Source organism: Enhydra lutris, unplaced genomic scaffold (assembly GCF_002288905.1).
Source record: "Enhydra lutris kenyoni isolate GAN:26980312 unplaced genomic scaffold, ASM228890v2 scaffoldscaffold2, whole genome shotgun sequence".
NCBI classification, from domain to species: domain Eukaryota; kingdom Metazoa; phylum Chordata; class Mammalia; order Carnivora; family Mustelidae; genus Enhydra; species Enhydra lutris.
The window spans coordinates 31,104,447-31,130,214 of NW_019154086.1; the positions used below are offsets into that span (position 1 = coordinate 31,104,447).

Consider the following 25,768-nt stretch of genomic DNA (forward strand, 5'->3'; position numbering starts at 1 on the left):
AAAGTGAGAACCTACACTCAAGGAAAAAAAAAAAAATAGTTAATAGAAAATAACTCCAAAGTGGCACAGATGTTTGATTTAACAAAGACTTCAAGAAGCTATTATAAGTGTGTTCAAAGAATTAAAGGAAAATATGCTAAGAAGGACTAAATAAATAGGGAATTTCAACAGAGAACTTTCAAACTATAGAGAAAGAGCCAAATGGAAATCCTATAGTTGACAAGTACAATAACTGAAAAGAAAACCAAAAACAAAACAAAAACCCCTCACAGATGGGCTCATTAACAGATCTGAGATGGCAGAAGAATTAGTAAATATAAAGACATATCAATAAAAATTACCCAAACCAAAAACGAAAAAGTGCTGGAGGAAAATGACAGACCCTTTGTGATCTGTGGAGCAATATCAAACATCCTAACATAAATGTGATTTAAGTCCTAAAAGGAGAAAAGAAGAAGAAAGGGCAGAGAAGGGGCGCCTGGGTGGCTTAGTCGTTAAACGTCTGCCTTCCGCTCAGGTCCTGATCCCTGGGATGGAGCCCTACATTGGGCTCCCTGCTCAGCGGGAAGCCTGCTTCTCCCTCTCCCACTCCCCCTGCTTGTGTTCCTTCTCCCACTGCATGTCTCTCTCTGTCAAATAAATAAATCAAGAAAGAAATAAAATCAAGAAAGAAAGAAAGAAAGAAAGAAAGAAAGAAAGAAAGAAAGAAAGAAAGAAAAGGAAAAAAATGTGAAGAAATAATGTCAAAAAAATAAATAAATAAATTTGGTGGAAAACTTTAACATTTCAACAATGCTCAATAAATTCCAACTGGACAAATGCAAAAGAACAACACTTTTATGCATCATAGTTAAACTCCTAAAAGCCAAAGGCAAAAGAAACAATCTTGAAAATAGCAAGAGAAAAATAGCACGACACAGACAAGGAGAAAATATGATTAACAGTTGACTTGCATCAGAAATAATGCAAACCAGAAGCAATGGGAATGGCATACTTAAACTGCTAGTGGAAAAACACACCTACAAATCAAGAATTCCATATCCAGCAAAAATAAAGACAAAATATGGGTGTCTGGGTGGCTCAGTTGGTTAAGCATCTGCCTTTGGCTCAGGTCATGATCTCAGGGTCCTGGGATGGAGTCCACATGGCGCTCCCTGCTCAGTGTGGAGCTTGCTTCTCCCTCTCCCTCTGCTGCTCACCCAGCTTATTCTCTCTCTCCCTCTCTCTTTCTCTGTCAAATAAAAAAAAATAAAATCTTTAAAAAAATAAAGACAAAATAAAAACATTCACAGATAAACAAAAACTGTGATAATTCATTGCTAGTGGACCTGCCCTAGTAAGAAATATTGATGTAAGTCCTCCGGCTAATAGGAAATTAATGGTAACTAAGAACCACTCAGAAGGCACAAAGAGCACTGGGAACAGTAAAAATACAAATATTTTTAAATTTCCTTTTCTTAATTTCTTTGCAAGACATGTACTTGCTGAAAGCAAAGATTCTAACACTGTACTGTTGAGTTTATAATGTATATACATGTGATAATTTGTATAACAGCAATAGTACAAAGGAGAGGAAAATGGAGGTAAAATTGGTACAAATGGAAGTAAACTGGAAAAGAGAGGTAAAGTGGTATGTTTTATTTCAATTTTATCAGATTAACTTGAAATAGATTATAAGTTAAAGATGCATGCTGTAAACCCATCACACACCTTTCTTAAAAGGTGGCCAACTACCATTTTAGTGAATAATGGACTAAATTTAAATTCTCTTGTATACGATTACCCTCTAGGTGAGCTTTTTCTTTCTTGTTATGAAGTAAAATACACATGTGGAGAAGTGGACATATTAGTAATGTACAGCTCAATGAATTCAGCAAGCAATTTTAAGACCTGTAGGAATTTTCTTGTAGCTATTAAGTTTACACTTATCTTCTTGAAAGATCTGATTGCCATGCTCTTTTACATATATTACAATAAACCTTTAACATATGTTATTATTTTAAAAAGATGCATATTGTGATCTCTAGAGCAACTACTAAAAAAATAAGCTTTCTACAATGTTCTTGAAAATTTCTATAGTCAGAATGTCACTTGAATACAATGATAAAAATATATGCTGTTTAAAAAAGACTAGAAAGAGGGGCACCTGGGTGGCTCAGTCAATTAAGCATCCAACTCTTGATTTTAGCTCAGGTCTTGATCTCAGGGTCATGAGTTCAAGCCCTGTGTTGGGCTCCACACTACTTAAAAAGCAAAACAAAACTAGAAAGAAATACACTAAAATGGTAATCAAAAGGAGAGCATTATAAGTGATTTTTTCCTTTCTTTGTTGTTTCTGGATTGCATGTGAAGTAGTTACAATATTTTTAAATTGGAATATTCCAACGAAATTTAAACCATGCAAAATATACCATAAAAAATTATGCCAAAACCTCAGGGGATACTACAGGCATTTAATATGGGTATCATGCATGGGTATCAGAGTCTATAAACCTCCCGAAATAATACGCACTTATATTTTTCTGGACAGAGAATCTACAGCTTTTATCCGATTCCCAGAGGGATCTCTGTGTCCAAAAAAAAGTTAAAAACCAGTGTTCTAAAGTATTAATAAATGACCTGTCATATCCCATTCATTTGGACTATGGATTCCAGGGCATCCTTACCTAATTATTGCCTTTTGAAATGATAATTCACTAATTTAAGTTCGTTCATAACTCTTTAATTTGCCTTTATTCTTATTTCAGAGGCTCAGATCTGGGTGACAGAAGAGAACATTCTCTGAGAATTTTAAAATATGCATTTAGGGACACCCTGAAAAATACTAATACAAGTATGTGAGTACCCCACTTATTTTCAAGCAAATCAATGCAATTTCAGTGCCAGCTTTTATGCTTGTGTTCATAACCAGGTCTGGTGCCATGTGATCTTCTAACATGCTGGTGTTTCCTTTTAATGCATTCCTAAGCAAGTCTAAGTGTTGCTAAGAAGGCGTGCCCAAAAGTCAAATGACAATGGCCTCACATCCACTGCTACACTCATATTAAATTTTCTGGCAGTTATAAGGACAAAATGACTTTTACTGAAGTTATACTTTGCAACTGAGAAATTTTCGCAAAATAATGTCTTTAATGTCTCACATTATATAGTAAATTAAGACTTTTTCACTTTTATGAAGGTAAATCAAAGTACTTTGGATTTAGTATCAGAAGTTTATTTTGGGCTAATGAGGAAAAGACTGGATGTAATGTCAAAACTCTGTCTGTGTCAAGAGCAGGCCAAAGTCATTATTGTATAAAATTCAGGGATTCTCCATTAGACTAAAATGAGATAACTGGTGGGATAATGAAGCATTGAAAATTGAAACACATGAAACAGAGTAGGCAGTACAGATAGGGAAAACCCAAAAAACCTGAGCTACATTTTTTTACATTTTTACATTTCACATTTATAAAACAGCCCTTTCTGCATTTATCATTTAAGGTCATGTTCTGCTAGTCTGCACGCACCAATTTGCAATGATTGCAAGAGCAATGATAGTAAAAATTCTCTATTAAATAGGTTTTTAAATATATTTTAATATTTTATTACTCTTGGCTGCATTAAATGACTAGATCATCAAAACAATGGCCCAGTAATTAAAATAAGCTTATTTTTTCAGAATAGAAAAATTAAAATAATTACAATGACATAATTTCAAGATCATTCAGGCACTAGATGAGACATAAAACATTCAATCAAAACTACAATGAGATACCATCTCATACCTGTTAGAATGGCTAAAATCATAAACACAAGAAAAAACAGGTACTGGGGAGGATATGGAGAAAAAGGAATCCTCTTTGACTGTTGGGAGAATGCATACTGCTGCAGCTACTGTGGAAAACAGTATGGAGGTTCCCCAAAAAACTAAAATAGAGTTACCCTATGACCCAGTAATTGCACCCAAAAATTTATCCCCAAATACAAAAACACTAATTTACCCAAAAAATAGAAAAACACTAATTCAAAGGGATACAGGCACTCTTACGTTTACAGCAGCATTATTTTTAATAGCCAAACTATGGAAGCAGCCCAAGTGTCCACTGATCAATGAATGGGTAATGAAAATGTGATATATCTCCACACAATGGAATATTATTTAGCCATAAAAAGAATGAAATCCTGCCATTTGCATGGATGGAGCAGAGAGTAATAAAGCTAAGTGAAATAAGTCAGTAAGAGAAAGACAAATACCATGTGATCTCACTCATATGTGGAATTTAAAAAATACCAAACAAACAAAGGAAAAAAAGAGAGTGAGACAAACCAAGAAACAGACTCTTTACTATAGAGAACAAACTGAAAGTTACCAGAGGGGAGGTTGGTGGGGAGATGGGTGAAATAGGTGGTGAGGATTAGAGAGTACACTTACCATGCTAAAAAAAAAGAGAGAGAGAGAGAGAGACAAAATAAGAAAGAAAAAAGAAAACATAAAACATGCAAGTAAATCTATCAATAAATCAAACCTTGGAAATACAATATAAATTAAAAAAATACAATCTGTATTAAATTAATTATATTGGTTAAGTCTTATTTTCATAGATTTTGCTGTTTTACTTTTAATTTGTAAATGTAGCTGGTAAATTTATATTAATATGTAAATTTATTTGAGAGGTAATTAAGTATACTAAAAGCTTGAGCACTGGAGCCTAGACAGCCAGGAATTAAATCCCAAACCTGACATTTATTAGCTACAGGATCTTGAACGAGTCATTTAGCCTACCTGTGCCTCCATCTGCTTATCCATAAAATGGAGATAATAATACTGAAAATGTTGTAAGTGGGATTTAAAAAAAGGGGTATGAGCTCTGGAGACAGACTGCCTGGGTATTATAGTTCAATTTCCCTTCTCCCGGGGTATATTATTGCAGGGTTTTATTGTGGCTAACTCACAGGATTATAGAAAAGAAGAGTGTGAATGTGTGTGTGTATGTGTGTGTGTATATAATCTATCTATTTACCATCCATCCATCCAAAGTGCCTAGAACATAGCAAGAGTTACATGTGTTAGCATTATTATTGTTACTACAAAACTTCATTATTAATATTAGTATTATGGTTTTACATTTATAAAACACTATGACTATAAGGATTTAAATCTACTTTTACATATATACATTAAACAACATTATGATATAGTAACAAAGTCTATCAGGTGGAGGACATCTGGGTGGCTTAGTTAAGCAAACAACTGATTTTGGATCAGGTCATGATCTTGGGGTCCTGGGCTCCAGGCCCACGTTGGGTTCTGTGCTCATTGGAGTGTCTGCTTTAGGGTTCTCTTTCTCCCTCTACCTGCCTCAGAACCTAAATAAATAATACATCTTTTTTTTTTTTTTAAGTCTATAAAGTGGGAGGAGTAATAAGAATTTTTTTCTTTTTAAACAGAGTCCATATATAACTAAATAAACAAGCCATTTTTCTTAAAGATTTTATTTGAGAGAAAGAGAAAGAGCATGAGTGGGGTGAGGGGCAGAGGGAGAAGGAGATGCAGACTCCCTGCTTAGCGAAAAGCCCCACTAGGGGCTGGAACCCAGGATCATGACCTGTGCCAAAGACAGAAGCTTAAACAACTGAGCCACCCAGGCACCCCAGCTTAAACTATTTCTCCACTAACCTGTTTCTCTAAGCTATGTTTGTTCAACAACAGAAAACATGTCATTTCTGAAACTCCTAAAAGCAGTGGCAATTTAGCAACAAAGCAAGGCTCTCTAATATTTTAATGGTCTACCCTCAACTCAAATCATCTTTATCTACTTACAAAACACTGTATCAACTACACATGCACACAGTCTGGCAGTTACTAGTCAGGCAAGTGTTTGACATCAGCCAAATCAAGTGTGGTTTTATTTCTGCTGATTAAATTTAAATATTAGATCAGTGAATGAAGTAAAAACAATAATAGTAAACATTTTTTCAGTTTTCAAAAATCTAGCACAAGTTATGTAAGTCAAATAGAAATACCACCTTTCATACAAGCACCGTGCTACCTTTTCACGTCAAGGCAACTATCCGCAACTTAGAGACTTCTTTTTTTGAAGATTTTTTTCCGTTACACTTTTATGGTTTCATGAAAATTTCAAAAGTACTTGGAAATGAAATGCTACATAAATCAAAATGTATCAGATCCCTTTTAAATGAGGATCAGAATGAATTCATTTGTATTTTGATTTAATGGTCTTTTTCTATTAACAATAATAGGCATCTTAGTTTCTTTAGGAACGAGTTGGTCTCTAAATAAATAAAACCATACAACGATAGTATGTATTCTTTGTTACTATGTCAGGACACAATTTAATTCCCTTTTGCTGGGGTAAATGATTAAATTACTTCATTTGTCTTTGCCATGCATGTGGTGGTTAGTTTTGTTTTTTTTTTTTTTTTCATACAAATTCACAAGGAAATTTTTCATAGGTGTACTTCCCTAAAAATGTCTGGTGCTACGCTCCATCCTAGATAGTGGATACAATTTGGATAATAGCCAATAGATGGCACTGTTCGCACTAGGTAGCAAAGACTTCATAAAGGTCTCATTACAGGCACAAATTACTAAGACCAAATATCTGCTCAATCAGCGAATTTGAATTTTTTGTGATGAGGACATATATTATTGATAGATATTGATAAATTTACACTTAACATTTGCAGAATATGGAGACCAATTTAAGGCAAACCATTTACTTACTCACTTAAAAATATTTATTTAGTACCTACTATCACTGGGCACTAGAGACACAAAAGTAAGATACTTCCTGGGTTTCAGATAATCATAGAATAATGTGATGAGTAAAACTGTTAATGGAGATATGCACATAGAAGCACAAGGGCTTATTCTGGAGATGGAATGGATTAGCGAATGATTTCTGCAGAAATGTTGCCGGAGCTCCTCACAAAGGATTCAGGTTGGGGGACTGAGGATGTTAGTATATCATACTTTAAACAAAGGGGGAAAAAAGTAACAGCCAGGACAAGAAAGTAAATGGTAAATGGTATAATACAATGTGGATAGGATGAATCAGAGCATTGCAAGATACTTGAATGAGAGTCTGCTATCTTAAGAAATTTGGACTTAAACCTTTATGTAATAGGGATCCATTAAAGCTGTGATAAGGAGTGGCGTGACCAGATTTGTACTGTAGAGAGATCACTGCTAGAACTATGTGAGCATGAATTTGAATGGGATAATATGGGAGGTGGGAATCCACCACAGTGGCTATTGTGGTAGTAGTCCAGGCAGCAAGCAATAAAGTCTTAACTGGAGCACTGGCAACAGAGTAGAGAGGAAGACAATTTTGAGAAATATTTAAGGAAATGGCATTCAACTGGATGTAAGCAGATGAGGGAGGAGGAATCTAGAATGATAATCAAGACGCTGTATATCACAGGTCCTTTTGAAATGTCACAGATGACTTTTTACTCAATCCACCATCCTTTTAATTGCCTTTCATATAAAGTATAAGTTGTTGTCCTTTCACCCATATAATCTTTTCTCTTTGATAGCCTCCTGTACTTTACCTTCAAAACACTTAGAAGAATTTGTGAGAATTACCACAAAAATATGCGTATTATGTATCTGTTTACTTTCTCTCCTATTCATTAAATTTTACTAAGTGAGGACAGGGTCATCTCCTAATCTACACCACTATTGCACAGCTAGCATCCACTTGGGTACATAGTTGATACTCAACAAATATTTGCTGAAGCAACATACATTTCTGAAGTTTCAAACTCTACTCACATCAAACACGACTTTAGGCTACATTCAGGAAAGCAAAACCACAAGAGATGCTGCCTATTCATTAAATACTTTGGCTTTTTTTCAGTGACAGCTTTTCTCACCAGGACAGGAATGAGCCTTTGACATGTCAAGTTAGAAGCTATTTTCCAGTGTAATAGGTAATAGGTGCTCTCTGGTCAGGTCAACGTCCTCCATCAAAGACAACTAAAATACCACTCTATAAAAACAAGAAGTTTCCTCCTTCACTTCTTCGGAGTCTTGCCCTGGTTTCAAACATTTCTCCTTGCCTCTCCACCTTTCATGGATATTAATTTATTCAAATAGCTTAATCTTCTCTTCTCAAGGTCATCTTAAGATATCACAGGGGTTAGTCAATTCCCTAAGATTTAACTGTCCCCCTTAAAGAAAAACCTTTCCCTACTCTCACATTGTAGAATATTAATTACAGCATGTGTGTGGAGGGGGAGGAGAGTGCAGTGTGATGTATTTTTTTAAAATATACCTGGTCTTCCAACGATTTTCTATTTCTATGTCAGTTTCCTGACTTTCAACGAAAAAAAAAATGAATGTAGACTACGGGAAATAAACATTTATTTTAATAAACCTAAACATAAAACCTGAATTTAAAAATGAGATAAAGCGTCTACTCAGAACAAATACTCATTTAAAGAATACGCTGTTCTGGAGCATTTAAAATATTCATCCGATAGACTAAAAAAATTTTAGTACATACTTTGCGTAAAACATGTTCAGAGTGGTGAGATATAATAAAGAATACAAAAATGGACCTAATCTTAAGTAATTTAGAGTCTAATATGGAAGGTAAGACAGCCATATAATGACTACAATAAAGTACTCAAAGTACTAATACTATTAAAAAGGTATTATAACTCAGTACAGTAGTTCAGTACCATGAAAAATCAATTTTGACTTGATATATCAGATAACTTTATGGAAGAAATGGAATTTAGGCTGGTATTTGAAGAGAGAGAGGTAGCATGTAGCTACAACCAAAATGTAATTTACAAATCTTTTTTTTTCAAGAACAAAAATGTTGCAAAAAGTGAGGTCCGCAATAACAAACTCATAAGCATCCAAAGACAGATGATACTAAGCAGACATATAAAGCTAGTTAAATTTCATATAAAACATCATGTCAAAAAAAGAAACAAACAAAAGTCACCAAATCAAGATCATTACAATGCCAAAACTGAGAACAAAGTTAATAAATACTATTAGGTTACCTACTTATTAAGATATATGTATTCAGAACTGGATTAAATTCTTGTCCTCAAAGATTCCAAAGTGCTACTGCCTCTAAATAAAGAACTATCAACAACTCTGATAATGTAAGAACCTGTATTTTAATAAATGCCACTTTTGTCATTGTACAGTTCTAGAAATATATACTTACATAGAAACTTTGACAAACCAGGAATGATAAACATTTTATAAATCATAATAAACGGAGAGTAACTGAATTAAGGAAAGAAAAAAGTAATAAATTATGTTGAAGTAGCATTAAAAACAGATGTTAAAAGAAAATTCAGTGTGAATTTTGCCATTTAAGATAGACACCATGTTATCTAGGGATAATACCTTATTAGACGGTATTTCAGCAATTATCTTCACAATTGTTTTGCTATGTTACTTTACACTTGATGCTTATATAACATTCTTAAAATAGAAAACATGTTCATTTTATAATGAGTGCTGATCTGTGTTAACATTTTAAAAAACTGCTTTTCTAAATTTATCAAACTCAGAATATACTGTGCTTAAATTTAGAATAAATCTGAATATATGGTCATGGAGCTACAGCAAACAAACTTACATATATTATTAACTGTGAGTACTTTATCACAAACCCCTTAAACGGAAATACACAGAAACAGTCTGTATAACTAATGTCTTCATTCATTCCTGGGCAAACCCAAGTAACAGAATTAATTTTTAAGTAAACCGGTTAAAGAAATTGAAGCTAGGATTACTGTGGTATAGATAATTTTATGATTAAAATTTGCTTACTACATTTATTTTGCTAAGACATAAAAGACGCCCCCCCCCCCAAAAAAAACACTGGAAAAAACCCACCTATAATTAGTGACTCTCACTTCAAGGATCTCAATAAGAGAGCATAGCAAGGACAAATACTAGAGGGAAAAAAACAGGAGCAATTATTTTGCTAATCTTGGAAAATATTCTAAACTTTCTCCAGGAAATAATGAAGTATTTTTATAGGTAAGTGGGTATTTTTAAGTTATTATAAGCCTATCCTACCTAGCATATAAGACTATAAATTCCTTAAGAATAGGTCCATTTCTGTATCCCTTGAGTACCTCACCACAAAGCACATATGTTGTACAAAACATACACTAATTTTTTTTAATCTATTAGGTGACTATTTTAAATGCTCCAGGACAGCTTATTTTTAATGGCATTCTACCAACCGTATATTCTAAATGAACTTTAATAGCAACCTGGCTACAATTAATACAAAGATGCTTAAATGAAGCCGGAGAGGTCATTCATTCCTAGAAATCAGCAAGAAAAAGATATTAAAGCTTTAGATTAAAGCTTTCTTTATACAGCATATATTCAGGTAGGGATTTTAATAAACAGTATCAACAATATATAAACAAAATTTTGAATTACTGAAAACTTTACTGGGAAGAAGGTATATCATGTGATTATTTATAAGAGTGTATCAGTATAAAATCTGAGAATATATTTGTACTCCATTTATGAGAGCACAAACAGAATATATTAAATACTGCATGTATTTAAATAAATTTATGCTGAACTCTAGTTGGTCTTCTGTCATTTTCATCACTAAAATTCCATTTTCAAAATATATTTATGAAATGTTTTCAAAATATTAAATACTAAAGTTACTTTTATTATATTTCATTGACATAGAAAATCAGGCCAATAATTATATAAATTAGTTTCATAATGAAATAGTTATTAATTTAATTTTGAGTACTTGAAAATATGCTTAAAACTTGAGGTTTATAAAAGCAGATACCACATAAAGATGCCTTAAATATATTTTTTCACAATATGCACAAAAACAGAATATGAAATCAGAAACATTTTACACATTCTCATACTTCAGCGAGCGCTAACAGCATTTTACTAGTCGAAAGCACTTTATCTTCATGTCTCTATAAGGCAGAGTTGGTGCATAATAATGTAATTTATATTGCCTAAATGTTATTTTGGGAGCATTGCATCATTTCTCAAACTTCATGACCTTTACAATTTTCTAAACTTTTATTTCCCTCATTATTCTGAACAGATTTCATTACATATTTTGAATGTAAACAACCCTGAATAATGATGGGGACCATTACGTATGTACAGCTCTGACAATTGTGCATGAAGCTGAGATGGAAACCCAGTGCATTAATTTACCTCTCATCTTCGGTAACTGCACTCCCATAAAAAGTTTTATACTCAACTCACATAAATCATGTAGAAGAAAAATGAGAAAATCTGGTGGCTAACTCATCTTCCACCATTCTGCGAAAATGAAATTCACTGAAATACCTATCAAAACTGCAATCATCAAGAGATAATGTCTTCTTAGGTCTATCTGCACTTTCCGATTTAATTTCCTCCATGCCCTTGACATCCACAGATACCATTAAGATTAAGCGCATATAGTAACTGAGCAGTTTTCAGATTTTGATATATGGGGCCTAGGCACTAAATGTAATATCATCATTTGAAAATTAATGCAATATTTCTTTTGTTAGTTTTTTGACTCGGAAAGCAGGATGAATACTTTGGTTTCTCTCAAGTAATTTCCCCATCAGAATGACATGCAATTATGAACAGATATGCACCTGGTCAGAGGTCAGTCAAATTACTACATCATTTAACGAGTAGAGAGATCAAAATGTAGCACACTGTTGCTGCTGAGAGACGCCTTGCAGCCTGCTACATCAAATATGATGGAATCATTAGAGTAATAAGCATGAAAATCTGTTTGCAGATTAACCTGTGGTTTCATGCTGCTTTCATCTAATGGGGCACTGTGGAAATCTTGTCAGCTTTTCATCAGCTACGATCAAATTACTGAAATTACATACAAACCACTGGTGCAATTGGAAACAACATCTACCAGTACAATTTCTTTATGATGATGCCAAAGGAAATAATAGACTTTATTTTTTACAATTTTATTTACTGTTTGGTATCTGATCATTCAGGAAATCTGTTCAACAGTTAAAAATTTATGTACATACCAGCTTCTTTTACATATTAACAAAACAACAGTCACTTAGATTATGGAACAAATATTATCAACCTTAACTGCAGAGTAAAATGTAAAGCTTTTCAGCCAGAATCTAAAAATGGCTGCAGTTCTCCAAAATTTCAGCCCAGATGCTTAGCCTGTTGGAAATGTAAAGCTGTCTTTTAATCAAAACTCATATTTGTTATTACTGTGATCTATTACATTAGTTTTATGTGTTTAAAATTTCATAGTTAAAAATTTAGAAATTAGAGATTAATAAGAAAAATAAGTAGAAAGTTTTTATTTTAGTTCTCCCCTTTTCAAGAATAAAATTGGGAAGGCAAAAATAAAATTACTGGAAAGAGTTTATCTGCAACTGTCCCTTATACATTTTCTATACTAGCTGTGCCCTTTAAATTTTTTCTGAACTAATATTATATTCTTCTTAGCATAAATATTACTAAAATATTTACAACAAATAAGATAATATTAATATGGTCCCCTACTCAAAAATGATTTTGAATAAAATTTCTTTATCTACACATATTTTTATATACAAAAAACTGTTAATGATTCTCTAGGACAGCAATATATATCTAAGTACATCCTGATAGATCTCAATTAAGTTCATCATCTAAAGTAAGCAGTATCTTAAGCACACAAGACTTTATATGTTAAGCATACAAACATTTTTCTTTCATAAAATCATATATTTGAGGCTAGAAAGAGGCTTAGAAATTATCTAGTTCATACTTCTTTCTTTATGTATGATCTAACCCAATCCTCTAAAGGTTAAGTGCCAGTACTTAGAACCAGTTCGCCCAAAGCTAAAACAGTGCTTCTGCAGCACTCTGCTAACTTTCTGAATAAAAACACTAAGGATATTCATATATACTCAGTTAGAAGACTGCATCTATCCAGATCATGGAAGAAAAGTCACTAATGATTTCCACTGTAAGCTCAAGCTTTCAGCAGTCTGATTTTGGGGGTAAATTCATTCACTGGTCATAACAACTTAAAAAATAAATAAACCTGAATCCCTCCCCCCTTTAAAAAAATTGTGATGACTTTCCTAAATCATATGCCAATTTACTTTTCTTTAAATTTCAAAACAATTCAGTAAATACTAAATATTTTGCAAGTGTAGGTACTGAGGATACAAAGCTGAATATTCAATCAAAAGGTATGGTCAGCAAAGAAATAAATTACCCTATATGATATGGTAAACACCAAGATTGAAGACTGCAAGATGTATCACTCAGTTACATCAAAATTTCAGATTTAAAAATGCTAGCCTATTGTAAAACATGAAAAATATTTAAAGATGTCACCTGTTCCTTTTCTAATTATCTTTATTTTTTGCAAATATCAAACAGGATTTTCTTTAATTAAGTAACCCATTCCTTCCTCTACTGATCACTGTAAACTTCATCATAAACCAGTTCTTTCATTTACTATAAACGAGGTAACCCAGAAGTAGCAATAAAACTAACTCTGCACTGACGCCTTAAAATACAAATTATGTAGTCCTCAAACTTACCCTATGAATGCTTGAAATAAAATGGTAATAATAACTTCCACTATCTTGATAGACTTCCAACAAAAACCAGATTCATGTGTCTATTTATGCATATTGTATCAGCAGTAAATAAAAAGTACAAGTCGTAAAATATCACAGTGTAATTCCATTTTTATAAATAAACAAAAACTATATGATATATGTGCATTTGTATATCTGGGAAGAGAAAACGGTATAGAAGGATGGGTACTAAATAATTAACATTGGGTTAGTGGCAGCTAAGATACATTTTTTTTTTCTTTATCAGTTTTGACCCACTACAATGAACATGTATTACTTTATAATCTTTTAAAGTTTATAATAAAATTTTTAAAAGGGAGAGGATGTAGGTAAATGACAAAATATTCTCACAATTCATTGTGAGTGTATTAGAATTGAGATATTGTTTTTAGCAATCTGAAGTTATTTACCTAACTAGAAAAGTTAAGATTTTTTTCTTTATAATTATGATATACTTGTAGAAAGTCTTGTGCTTCTATAAATTTTCACACACTATTTTAACACCCTATGAATAAAGAGAAAATGAAGGAAGTGAAACAGAGAGGTTATATGCATTGTGTTGGAGGTCACACAGTAAAATCATATTCTCCTGCCTCCTTGTGCTATGCTATTCCTAAAATAAAAAGGCTGTGTATATTAAATACAGATGTTATGATTCTGTGGCAAATGGTAATGAGTATTGCCAAAGATACCACTGTAGCAAAGACATTCTCCATCTCAACTCCTAATGCTGTGATGGGAAAAACAAAATAAGAACCTTGTTGCCTCTGCTGCTAGCTCGCTCTCTCTGCAGTTACAGATAATAGATCCTGAGAAAGTCATGAAATAACTACCATGTACCTGGTGGGATTTCCTGAAATGAAGCAGAACCTGTAGTGTCCTAAACTATAGTACAACAAACAAACAAACAAACAAACAAAACAAGAATACAATATTCAGTTATTCTGGTGGTTTCAGGAGAGCCTGAGTTATGGACTCCTGAGTAATGGGAAGTCAGGGTAGGTGGTGATTTAATGCACTTGGAATATTTAGTTTTACTCTACAAAGCTTTAATAAGCACATGTGCATAAAACTCAGAAAATGAATTTTACCTAGATTAAACATAAATCTGAGACTATTAGTAATATGATATTAGTAATATCATGAAAACTGCAGGGCATCTTTGTCATCTATTTCCTTTTTTTTTTAAAGCTAACTGGCCAACATTTTCTCCTTGGACCACCATGTCTTAAAAATTCAACAACAGATCTTCCTTTGGAAGTGAGGAGATGGAGGGAGCACAGAAAAAGTGCCCAAGTTCATGCTGCTTGGATAAGTGGGTAGTATTTACTAATCATTCATTGAAGGAAAAATTTTTAATAAACTTGTAACTGACCAAAACTTGTCAGAGAAATGGATCATTGACAATGGCACTGTTTCCAACTGGAATGTGAGCCAGTTCCCAGATTTAAGACCTGTAAACTGCCCAAGAAATCATGACAGTAATAGGACATTAACATTTAATCCATATTAAAGGTATTTTAATTTACACACATTCATAAGACATATTTCTTCGTTAAAAGGAAAGAGAGAAAGAGTTATGAAATTGATCTTCCAAAAAGAAAAACCTCATGCTGTTTTATCTCATGATCATAGTCCGAGGAAAGTGTCGGTTTTAATATGCACATTTACCCTAAACCTCAAATATATATTGGCTTAGGTGAGAAAAATAAATTAAAATGCTGGGAGGAGAGGGATCTATTATGTTTAAGTCCTTATATGAGGCAATAAATATTTTTCATCAGTGTTTAATAAATATATAGACATTATGAGTAATGTCAGTGCATTTTGAGATAACTATATTCTCAAACTCATCTGGACAAATGTCAAAAACATTTTTTCAGAACACAGAGGGAAAATATTAAAATAAAACATATTTTAAAATGTAACATATGAAAGACAAGTGACTTTAGAATAGGGTTTATAACTTCTGTTTGCATTTTCTGGTTCATGTTGTATGTCAACTGAATCTTCAAAAGTATTACAATATTAAATTAACTATATTTATTCTTGTATTAAAGAATTATTAGTCTGTGAACTAAAATACAGCAGTTTTATTTGCAAGTTCTATGCAAAATAGCCTAAAACAAAGAGGAAAGGGCTTTTATTAGAACCAGTAGTGTTACTGATGAGCATGTACTAGCTAGCACTGGGCCTGCCTAGATTTCTGGCAATCAGCAACTATATTCTACAAACCACTGATAGGCTAAACAAGCTATTAATGACAGTTGCTTTTACACTTAAAATGGTCAGACTGTGTTACCTGACCACAAGGACAAGTAGGTCACCATTCTCAAATGTTATACAATATAAGGAACATAAATGAGACCTCTGTGGGGAGAAAAACCCACAGGTATGGCTCCAGAGTTCTTTTGCTATTCAACTATTAATAGAAAGCAAATCCCACTTAAAGTTGTAAACACTTGTAACACTTTTTACTAAAAGATTTATCATCACTTATTTAATTTTCTACCTAAGACTGGACGAGGTATTAGTCCTAGTGTCCAGCTTTAGCCCTGACATATACAACTTAATATCTGAATCAAATAAAGGAGAAAAATAATGAATAGTCCTTCTGTTACTCTTGCAGAGTTAGATGATGAATTTTTTGTCCTTATATAAACCTGTAGAGTATCTGTCTATCTGGGTTTATGAACACCCAACCAATCATTCATAGGCTGCAAAATCATACTCAATGGGTACTTGGGTGAAGCATCTCGATTCTTCATCACATGCAGAAGACCTTGTGTTCTAAAAGACAGGACACATCTATTAAATCAATACCTTTCAATGTACCTTTCTTCCTTGTGGTTGCTGGACTGGCAGCATTAGCCTCACTTGGGAACTTATTAAATGAGGCATCTCAAGTCCCACCCTGGACCCAGAGAATCAGAACTTGAGTTTAAACAATATCCCCACGTGACTCATAAGCATATTAAAGAGTGAAGCAGTGACCTAAATCACCCCACCTCACCCCCAATTATTTGACTTTTCAGAAAAGTGTACAAGGGGAGCCTTAGAAACATCATGCTGATCAGGATAATTCACTTCATTCCCTGCCAAAGGAAGCACGGCACAGCATCCTTCTTTCAAGTAACAAACTCATGTTTGTTGTTTGAAAGAAACAACTCACAAGCTATTTGGGCCTAAAAAAGAGACAATTTTTCATATAGCTTAACCTAATATATTCTGATCTCAATCCCTCTTCCCCAAGAGGAAAGGATAGCATTATTTTTATAGGTTCCTAATAAAACAAAGATAGCAATATTGTAATCAAATGGCAAGGCTGTAGCTCCTGTATGTTTTCATAATTATAAAGGTTAAAATGCACCAAATCCCACTTGACTGCATTAAAAACACTCTAAAAAGTAAATATTTTAGTCCCCATTGAGTAGTTCAATAAGGGTTACTACTCACATTATCTAGAATTTTAAAACATAAAATGGTAGAAAAATACGGAGTCAGGTCCCTCTGATATAACAAAGGGGAACTTAGAGTTAATTTTCTACACCTTTAGAGCACCATTAAAAAAAAAAAAAAGTCAGGAGCAATATCACTACCTAATAACTACCCAGCTCCATTCCTTCAACCCTTCTGTGTTACTAGGGTCCTATCCGAAAGTCTTTAATTTGTATATGATTCATCATGAGATTAAAAAGTGTTATTTAAGTTCATTATAAAATTTAAGCACAACATGATAAGCAGTAATATTCACTTATTTTCTCTAAGTCTTTAAATAGATATGGCCACTGAGCTCTTTGAGATGTTTTGTGTTTAATTCTGCTGACAATTCCTGTAGGATTCAGCAGGAGAACTACTCAGGATTCAAGGTCTGTTCAACACTGATTTCCAACATTTTCCTTATGAGTTTGCCTTTGAGGTAAAAACGTTCATAGACCCGTCCCCATCCCTGATGGTAGTCATAAGTTTAATACATAACTGGAAGCACAAACAAAAATTATCCCCAGAAAAATGAAGTTGAATGCTAAAATGCCAAGAGTGAAGATCTAGGCTTTGGTGTTACCACAAAACCAGTTAGAGGGAATGGGCTTAAAAGTGAGTAGGACCACTTTCAGGAAGTATTGCTCTGGGAGAAAATCGAAAATATATGACAGCAACAAGGAAGAAGAAAGAAAGGAGAAACAAATGGTTAAACAGAAATAAGACATGCCAACTCCTTCATCCCTGCGACACCCATCATTGTCCATTAAAGAAACCATTTTGCTTTACTGCAGAAGCAGGTACCCTTGAACTAGGAACCATGTCTACAAAATGTCTAGAACTTATAAAAGAAGGAAGGAAGGAAAGGATGGAAAGAAATAAAATTACCTCCCCCATAAAGCTACTGTAAGAAGTAGTGAGCAGAAAATGCAAATCAAAACATGTCAAGAGATGAAAATTCTCCCCTCAAAACCAAACCAAAGCACAAAAGTTTTTTGGACAAATAACAATAAGAAAAGCTAGAATCAGATATTCAAAAAATAGTAACAGATATAGAAGAAAAAGGATTTCAGAAATGAAGAATAAATTAGAACATGTCCAAGGAAGAATAAATTTGAATGAAAATTTAGTAAGAAATACTATGTGAAACAGGAAAACTGCTTCTCAGTTGTTTGAAAACAAAATAAAGTAATAAAAAGAGTCAAAGACAGAGAATGAAATAGAAGATGAGCAAAGAAATATTTTATATATAATTACATAGAAATACATATATAACTGGAGTCTCTGAAGAGAAAACAAAACAATGGAATGGAATGAAGATTTAATACTATAATCCAAAAATAATTATTTCCAGAAATGAGAAAACTTAAGTATACATACGAAAAAGCCAGAAAAATTAGCCAGAAACATCTGACTTTGAGAATTATTCTAGTAAAATAAGGACAATGAAAAAAATGGCAATGCCTCAAGCAAAAAAAAAAAAAAAAATCAAATTCTACATAAGGGTAAGAAAATAAGGCTAGTGCCACAAATACCAAGAGCAGAATAACATTTTCCAGAAAGCCAAGGGGAAAAAATTATAAGCCAAGGATTTTATGTCCAGTCAAGCTGTCATTCAAATAGCAAAACTAGAAAAACAGCTTAGAATGTGCAAGAGCTCAGGGAATCCTATACACAGCAGCCCAACCTGAGGAATATACTAGTGGTTGAGTTGCACACAAACAGGAGATGAATGAGGAAATATCAGCAAACAATCTATATTAATTATATATTTACATATAATTAATTATATGTTAATTATATATTTATATAGTTAACTTATATATTTAAATTTATATATAACATATAATATATAATTTATATATGTATAAATATATAAATATAAATATATATAGATAGATAGAGAGAGAGAGAGAGTTAATTTAAAAGGTGATTCTAAAAAAGGGTGACAGCATGGATAGAAGAATAGTATGCAAACATCATACATTCCAACACAGTAGCAAGAATACAAGAAGAAGAAATGGGAGGAAAAGGAGGAAAGCAAAGTACAACAGGAGCACTGGCTATCATAAGGGTTAACAAGTGGGAACTGAGGATGCCATATAAAAGGTTAAGTAAGAATGAAGGGGGAAAAAGCATTATGCATTATAAAAAATATAAATACAAAGGTAACCACTAGAACAAAAATGTAGGTCTCCCTAAACTTAATAATAATAATAATAATAACAGCTCTTCAGAGACAATCTTCCCATAGGTTCTATACATCTTATATCAACCAAAAGCCTTTCTTCAGAGCTATCTTTTCAAATACAGCAAACAGTCTTGGAAGATAAAGAATTGCCCCCTGCACCAGAAGGCAGTTTTGTTACCAAATTAGGATACTAAAGATAATATCTTTCTCTTAGGGAAAGTGAGGGTCAGTTTCCTGTCAGCTCCTTAAAGAACAGAGTCCCTCAACTATGACACAAATCCACTGGGTATGCAGCATCACCCCCATGGAGCTCACAGATCACAGGAAACTATATAACTATGTAGTGCCACCTTTGGTGCTGTTAGTAATACAGAGCTTTGTCTCTGGCCCAGAAATCTCATGTCTTCTGCCAGCATCTATTAAAGTATGGAAGGCATACAAATAGGCTAAAATCTCAGGCCCTTAATAAAGAAGACACAAAGAGAGAAAGAAACCCAGTAAATATAACAATACAGTAATTAGGGAGTGATTTTCAGGATAGAAAAGAGCAAAGTACAAAAAAGTATTTATAATATGCTATATTTTGTATGATAGAGGAAATAGGAATAATACAGTTGTATACATATATATAATATATAATATATATTATAGTTATAATATATAATAAGTGTATATATACCCTTAATTATACAAGAATATACACAGGAAGCATAAATCAGAAGTTAAGAAAATCGGCTACCTACAAAGGATAGAGGAGAACAAGCTAGAAAGGAAGTGAATGACACCTTTCTGAGAGATGTACTGTGTACAGTATTTTAGCTTTGTATAGTATTTTAACTTTTAGAAGCATGTTAACATAAAGATATCCAAACATATAATTAAATCAACAAGAATGGGAACAAGGACACCTAAAACTGAATACAAACAGAAACAAATGCACGCAACCATATTTCAAATGAATTAGCTAACTACGCTTAAGGGGGGAAAAGAACTCTTGAATAAACCCGAAATAAATTTTAATAAACTCCTGAAATAAATCTTGCACTTTTTATTAAGTTTTATTTTTCAGAAGGTATGGTTGTAGCAGTTGTGAAACTATTTTACATGTATTATATAATTAAGCAAATGGGTAAATGTATTGGTGTTGTTAGGAGTCACAGTTCTGACTCTGAACGAAGGGAAATACAAATGTGAAATGGGGAACAAGGAAGAATTCTGTGGTTTGGATTGAAATTGGAGGTGTTAGTATGACTCATAATCTCTTAAAAGCACCCAACTATCTAAGTATCCATCCTAAGTATCTACCTACCTACTTACCCACCCACCTATAATCTATCTATTCTAGGACTGAAAAGTTCTAGAAGTAATGAAATCCCAGAGTCAGTGGGCATATCACATGTCCAGACCTTGACTCATAAATACCATTTTCCTCTAAAATGAAATGTCACAATTTGAAGAAGTAGCTGATTCCATGAGTAGGACAAGGAAGGTTTCAAATGAGCCTGGAACATCTTGTGTGCCAGAAAATAAGGAGGTGCTTTTTTTTTTTTTTTTTAAAGATTTTATCTATTTATTTGACAGAGATCACAAGTAGACAGAGATGCAGGCAGAGAGAGGGAAAAGCAGGCTCCCCGCTGAGCAGAGAGCCCGATGTGGGGCTCGATGCCAGAACCCTGAGATCATGACCTAAGCCAAAGGCAGAGGCTTTAACTCACTGAGCCACCCAGGCACCCCAAATAAGGAGGTGCTTTTAAAAAAAAGATGGGGTATGTAGAAATAAGCTAAAAGCCATTTTGAAAGGATACTCCCTGGACAAATCTGGGACAATTTGAGCTTCAAAATAAGTAAGAAAAGTAATGGATCCATGAGTCCTTGCTCACAATAAATAGATAAAACAAGAATTAAGGGTGGGCTCTTCCTTAAAATGGAATGCTGGCTACCAAATCTGGGAGTGAGTGGTAGAGTTGGACAATCTCCATTTATAATCAGGCAAGGACCACTAATGAACAATGGAGTACCAACCTTCAAAGACCCTGTTTAGAACTTTCAAGAGACATGGGCTTTATGAATAGTACACAAGTTTGTGAAAAGAAAAATAAAATAGTACCAGGCAGTATAGTAAAAATTTAAGCTAAGAATGACAAGTTGGGCAGTTCCCAGGAAAAGGTAGCAAAATAGAAAAGTAATGATAGAACAAAGGCCAAATCAGGAGTTTGAGACCTGCTTTTTCCTTTCTAGGATTACAGATAACTACATACCAAGAAGAGGCCATAAACAGAATACAAAGGCAGTGCAACTATGCTATGTATGTGTCCTTGTGGCAAGTATAACATGCTGCCTATGTAATTTTTCTTAGCTTATTTATTTTTATTTTTCATTTTTAAAAGATTTTATTTTTAAGCTATCTCTACATCCAAAGTGGGGTTTGAACCTACAACCCCAAGATCAAGAGTCATATCCTCTAACAACTGAGTCAGCCAGAAGCCCTTTTCTTATTTAAATTTACACTTGCTTTTACTTTTTGTTAATTTTGCTTTTTGTTAATTCTCTGTAATTCAAGTAAATTTGAAAAAGCAAAGACTAAAGTATACATAAAAAAGGAATTAATTCCACACGTGTGGGATGTTCTTAATTTTACACCATATATTTTTAAAGATCAATCTATTAGAAGCTATAATTCTAATTGTATTTAGCTACACAGCCAATGCAAAGAAGGGCTGCATGTGCTAGAAGGCAAGGGCTCTATGTATCTCCTCAGCTGGAAACTGGAGAGACACAAACCTAAGGCGTGCACAGCTGCTAGACAGGTTTCATTAATGCTCAGACAATAAATTCTTGAGTTCACTTCCCTCTAGGCAGTTGTGAAGACTATCACCAACTTTACTGGACAGTAGTGCACAAAGCAGTATGATATGTATACATGTGTATATATAGGATATTATGTTATATATTCATACATTCACATTACTGCTAATAGTTCACAGTTAGTGGGTCGATTTTACAATGTCAACTTATAGAGTCTTTTGAACAACCTAGATAAAATGCATTAAAATAATCCATTTCCCACTACCTGATATACTAATCCTAGCTCTCTCATCTCTAAAATGCATTATCTTTGAAATATATTTGATGTATATGACGCAGATAAAAATGGAATATAACTTAGGGTCAAGATTAGAAAAGAATAATTAACAATTACTCCTGACTATAATAAGTAGCTATGCTTAATCAAAGGTTTTAACTGTTTTCAGTTGGAAGATTTTCTTCAAATAAAATCTTATTTTAAAATTTAAAAATTTATAAAATAACTAAAAGTGGAACTACTCCGATTAAAGTGGGCAGTGACAGTCTGGAGTGCCACCTGCTTTGGGGAGCCTTCCTGGCAGCCCAAGGCACTTAGAAAACCAGTGCCGAATAAGATTATAAGTAGAATATAAACATATTAAAGAGTCACTGAAAATGAGTTCATACTAGTAAATATTAAAAATATAAAATTTAAACTAAAATATTTAATTCATTACTATTTACTGAGAAATATGAAACAAGTGAAAATGAAGTCTTTTTAATAAGTAATAATTTGTATGATAAATATAAAAGACAGCTCATTTTGGCACAATGGTAGCTATTCTTCCTTATTATAAGCCCCCAACTGATACTGGAATTTGATGTTTTAGATTAACATTTTTATTCTAATGTCCATATGTCCTAAATATATATGCCACTAAGAAGTGACAAACAGGGATTCAGGAAATAATTTCTAATAAGAGTAACAATGCTATTTATTTATATCTAATCTAGACAAATATAAAGTTCAAATATTCTAACTAGGCTGTCATATATTGCTTTTAATAATTAATTTGTACTTTTTAGGCTCATTTTTTAAAAGTCTGGGTTTCCTCAGTTTCCTTTAGCTATTGCAAGGAAAACCAAAAATCCCTTCTAACTCTAAAACTACTATAAGTCAAAGTGAAGATGCCTCTTGCTACTGTTTGCTTTTGTGGGAGCAAAAGAAAGCACATTAATAGTTAACAAAGCTACAATATGATATATGAATGAAGTCTTGCATTAAAAAAGTACTTAGATTGTATTTACAAAAGAATCTCTATCATTAATTATTCAACATTTGGATTTGACCAGAAACCAGAGCATGACTTTATAATGCTCTGTTTAAATGAACTACTTAATGTTGTAATGAACACTCAATGCAGGAAGCTAAATGAATTTTGGACCTGGTATAACAGAACACTTTTTCCAATTTTTTGATCAATGGATAGATTTTAATGTTAAGTCAGTCTGAATTTCATTTGTACTTTAAAAATGTTTACTTAAACCAAAAATTTTGCATCTCAATTATTTTATATTCTAAAACTGAATGTAGTTTAAACCAATGCATTATTCATAGAGCAAAGACATCAGGAAAAACAAAGCTGTGCCCTTCTTTCAAAGCCGTTAAATTGCTAAAACATACCATATTTATGCATGCAATATTTGATTGTGTTTTTCTTAAAACACAAGCTTGTTTTTGTCAGATCAAGATATGCCAAAAATTCTACAGCAAACATTTTTGTTTATAATTAAAGCAATCATCAATCCAAGGATTGTCATCCATTTTATTTCATCTCTACATCAAAAAAAAAAAAGTAATTTTAAAAAAATTTTAAATTCCCTTGAAATGGTAAGATAAATGAAAATGTAAGTGCCTTCACATAATAACAGTAAGCTGACCCTTTGGGAAATGGTTGACTTTCTCAATACAAGGTATTCAAAGCTCATTCAAAAGTGTTCATTTAGAATGCAGATATCAAAGATGATGCAAATGTTCAAGAGAAAATTAGAACTTACCAGATGTTCTAATCCAGCTTTGATGTTTCCAGATTCCCTAAAATAGAAGAATAAAAGTTCTAAATAGTTGCTAAACAGTTGTCTGTTATAATTTACATTTACCTCAAATGCATTTTATAAATCCTTATGATTTTTTCATATTATCTGCACTTAATGTTCACAATAACACTGTTTCTAAGGACAAAGCAACTTCCACCAAAAGGAAACAGATAATTTATTTACATCTAATAATATTATCACTAAAATTGGGATTCCACTAATAGTTGTTTCAGATTTTTCAAAGTCAGCTCATGGAACAAAAGGAAGTCAAGAGTACTGTTATTTTATCTTAAAGTATTTATTTTATCATACAGTATTTATTTCACATTAGCTTTTTCATTAGAGTTTATGTTTTCTCCAATATTTATTATAAAAATGTTTATACACATTCTATTTACCATCTAGATTCTACTACTGACATTTTACTCTACTTGCTTTATCAAATATCGATCTACCAATGACTGCATTTTATATAAAAAATATACATGTAAAGAACATGTTTGTGACTACATATCTTAGTAACCACATCTTAACAAATTTTTCCTTAACATTAATTTTACTAACTTAATGCACACTACAAATCAGAACGTAAGACTGCTGTAATATTAAAAAACAATATATCACCAATGAAGACACAAACATCAAATATGATATACTTTAAGTATTTAATTCTTGCTTTTCACTGTAAAAAAAACTGCTGATGTAACTAAAAATACAAATAACCGTGTCGATAGCAAAGATAATTTAAATATATATTTGGAAAAATGTGGCAAATACTTGAATTTTTTCCAATTTTAGTTAATATTAATTTAGTAGTGACAAATGAACTTAGAACTTCCTCACTCAGACCAAGTAGTATTTTAATTCCATCATAAATACCAAGTCTTGTATTTTTAACATGAAAGTATACTTTTACCATGTTGCAGAGAATAATTATAAAACATCCAACAACAGAATTGCATTCATGATGTTTAATCTTTCCTTCACACCTCTTTCTTTCTCTACAAGGGCCCCAAGTTTACTTCTCTTCTATTTCCGTCTCCAATTCTGACTGCCAAAAATATACTTCCCTCTGTTTCCTTTGTCTTGCTATTCAATCTTTCCAAATCTCCCCATCGTTTTCCCCTTCAGATGTGCTCCCTGAAAACTACATTCATGTCTTCCAACTTTTGCTCTCACTGCCCAGTCTGGCATACTGGGAATAAATTCCAGCATCTACTGATTAGCACTCATCTTCAGCCATTCCCTTCTCTACTTTCTGCTCCTGGCAATCTTAGCAATACTATATATTCAACACTTTAAAATTTAAGGATTTCTGAAACTCATTCTCTGGATGCAGTCCTAATGACAAATGACAGGAATAAATTATAACAAAGAATTAGAAAAGGTGAATAGGTACATAAATAATTATTTTTAACTTTATTATTACAAATTCAATGCATTTACTGGAGCTAGAAGTCAAATAAATCTTTACGTTGTCACAAGGACATTCTCATCTAGTCACCATGCAATTTAAAATTTAAACAAAAAAATAATGCATATAGTGAAACGTTGGCCAGTGCAATGCATGTGTGTGTGCACTACAATAAACGGAGTCTTCCTCCCATCACTGAC

The 25,768-nt window shown here is 32.8% G+C and overlaps 1 protein-coding gene across 1 annotated transcript in view; it reads right to left on the reverse strand.

Annotated features, from left to right (window-relative positions):
• LOC111146093 (arginine and serine rich coiled-coil 1) overlaps positions 1–25,768 on the reverse strand; it is a 452,933-nt gene that overhangs the window by 208,550 nt on the left and 218,615 nt on the right. Inside the window, exon 6 of the mRNA XM_022501478.1 lies at positions 24,116–24,152. Within this exon, the coding sequence (XP_022357186.1) occupies positions 24,116–24,152 (37 nt within the window). The remainder of the gene's footprint in view (positions 1–24,115; positions 24,153–25,768) is intronic.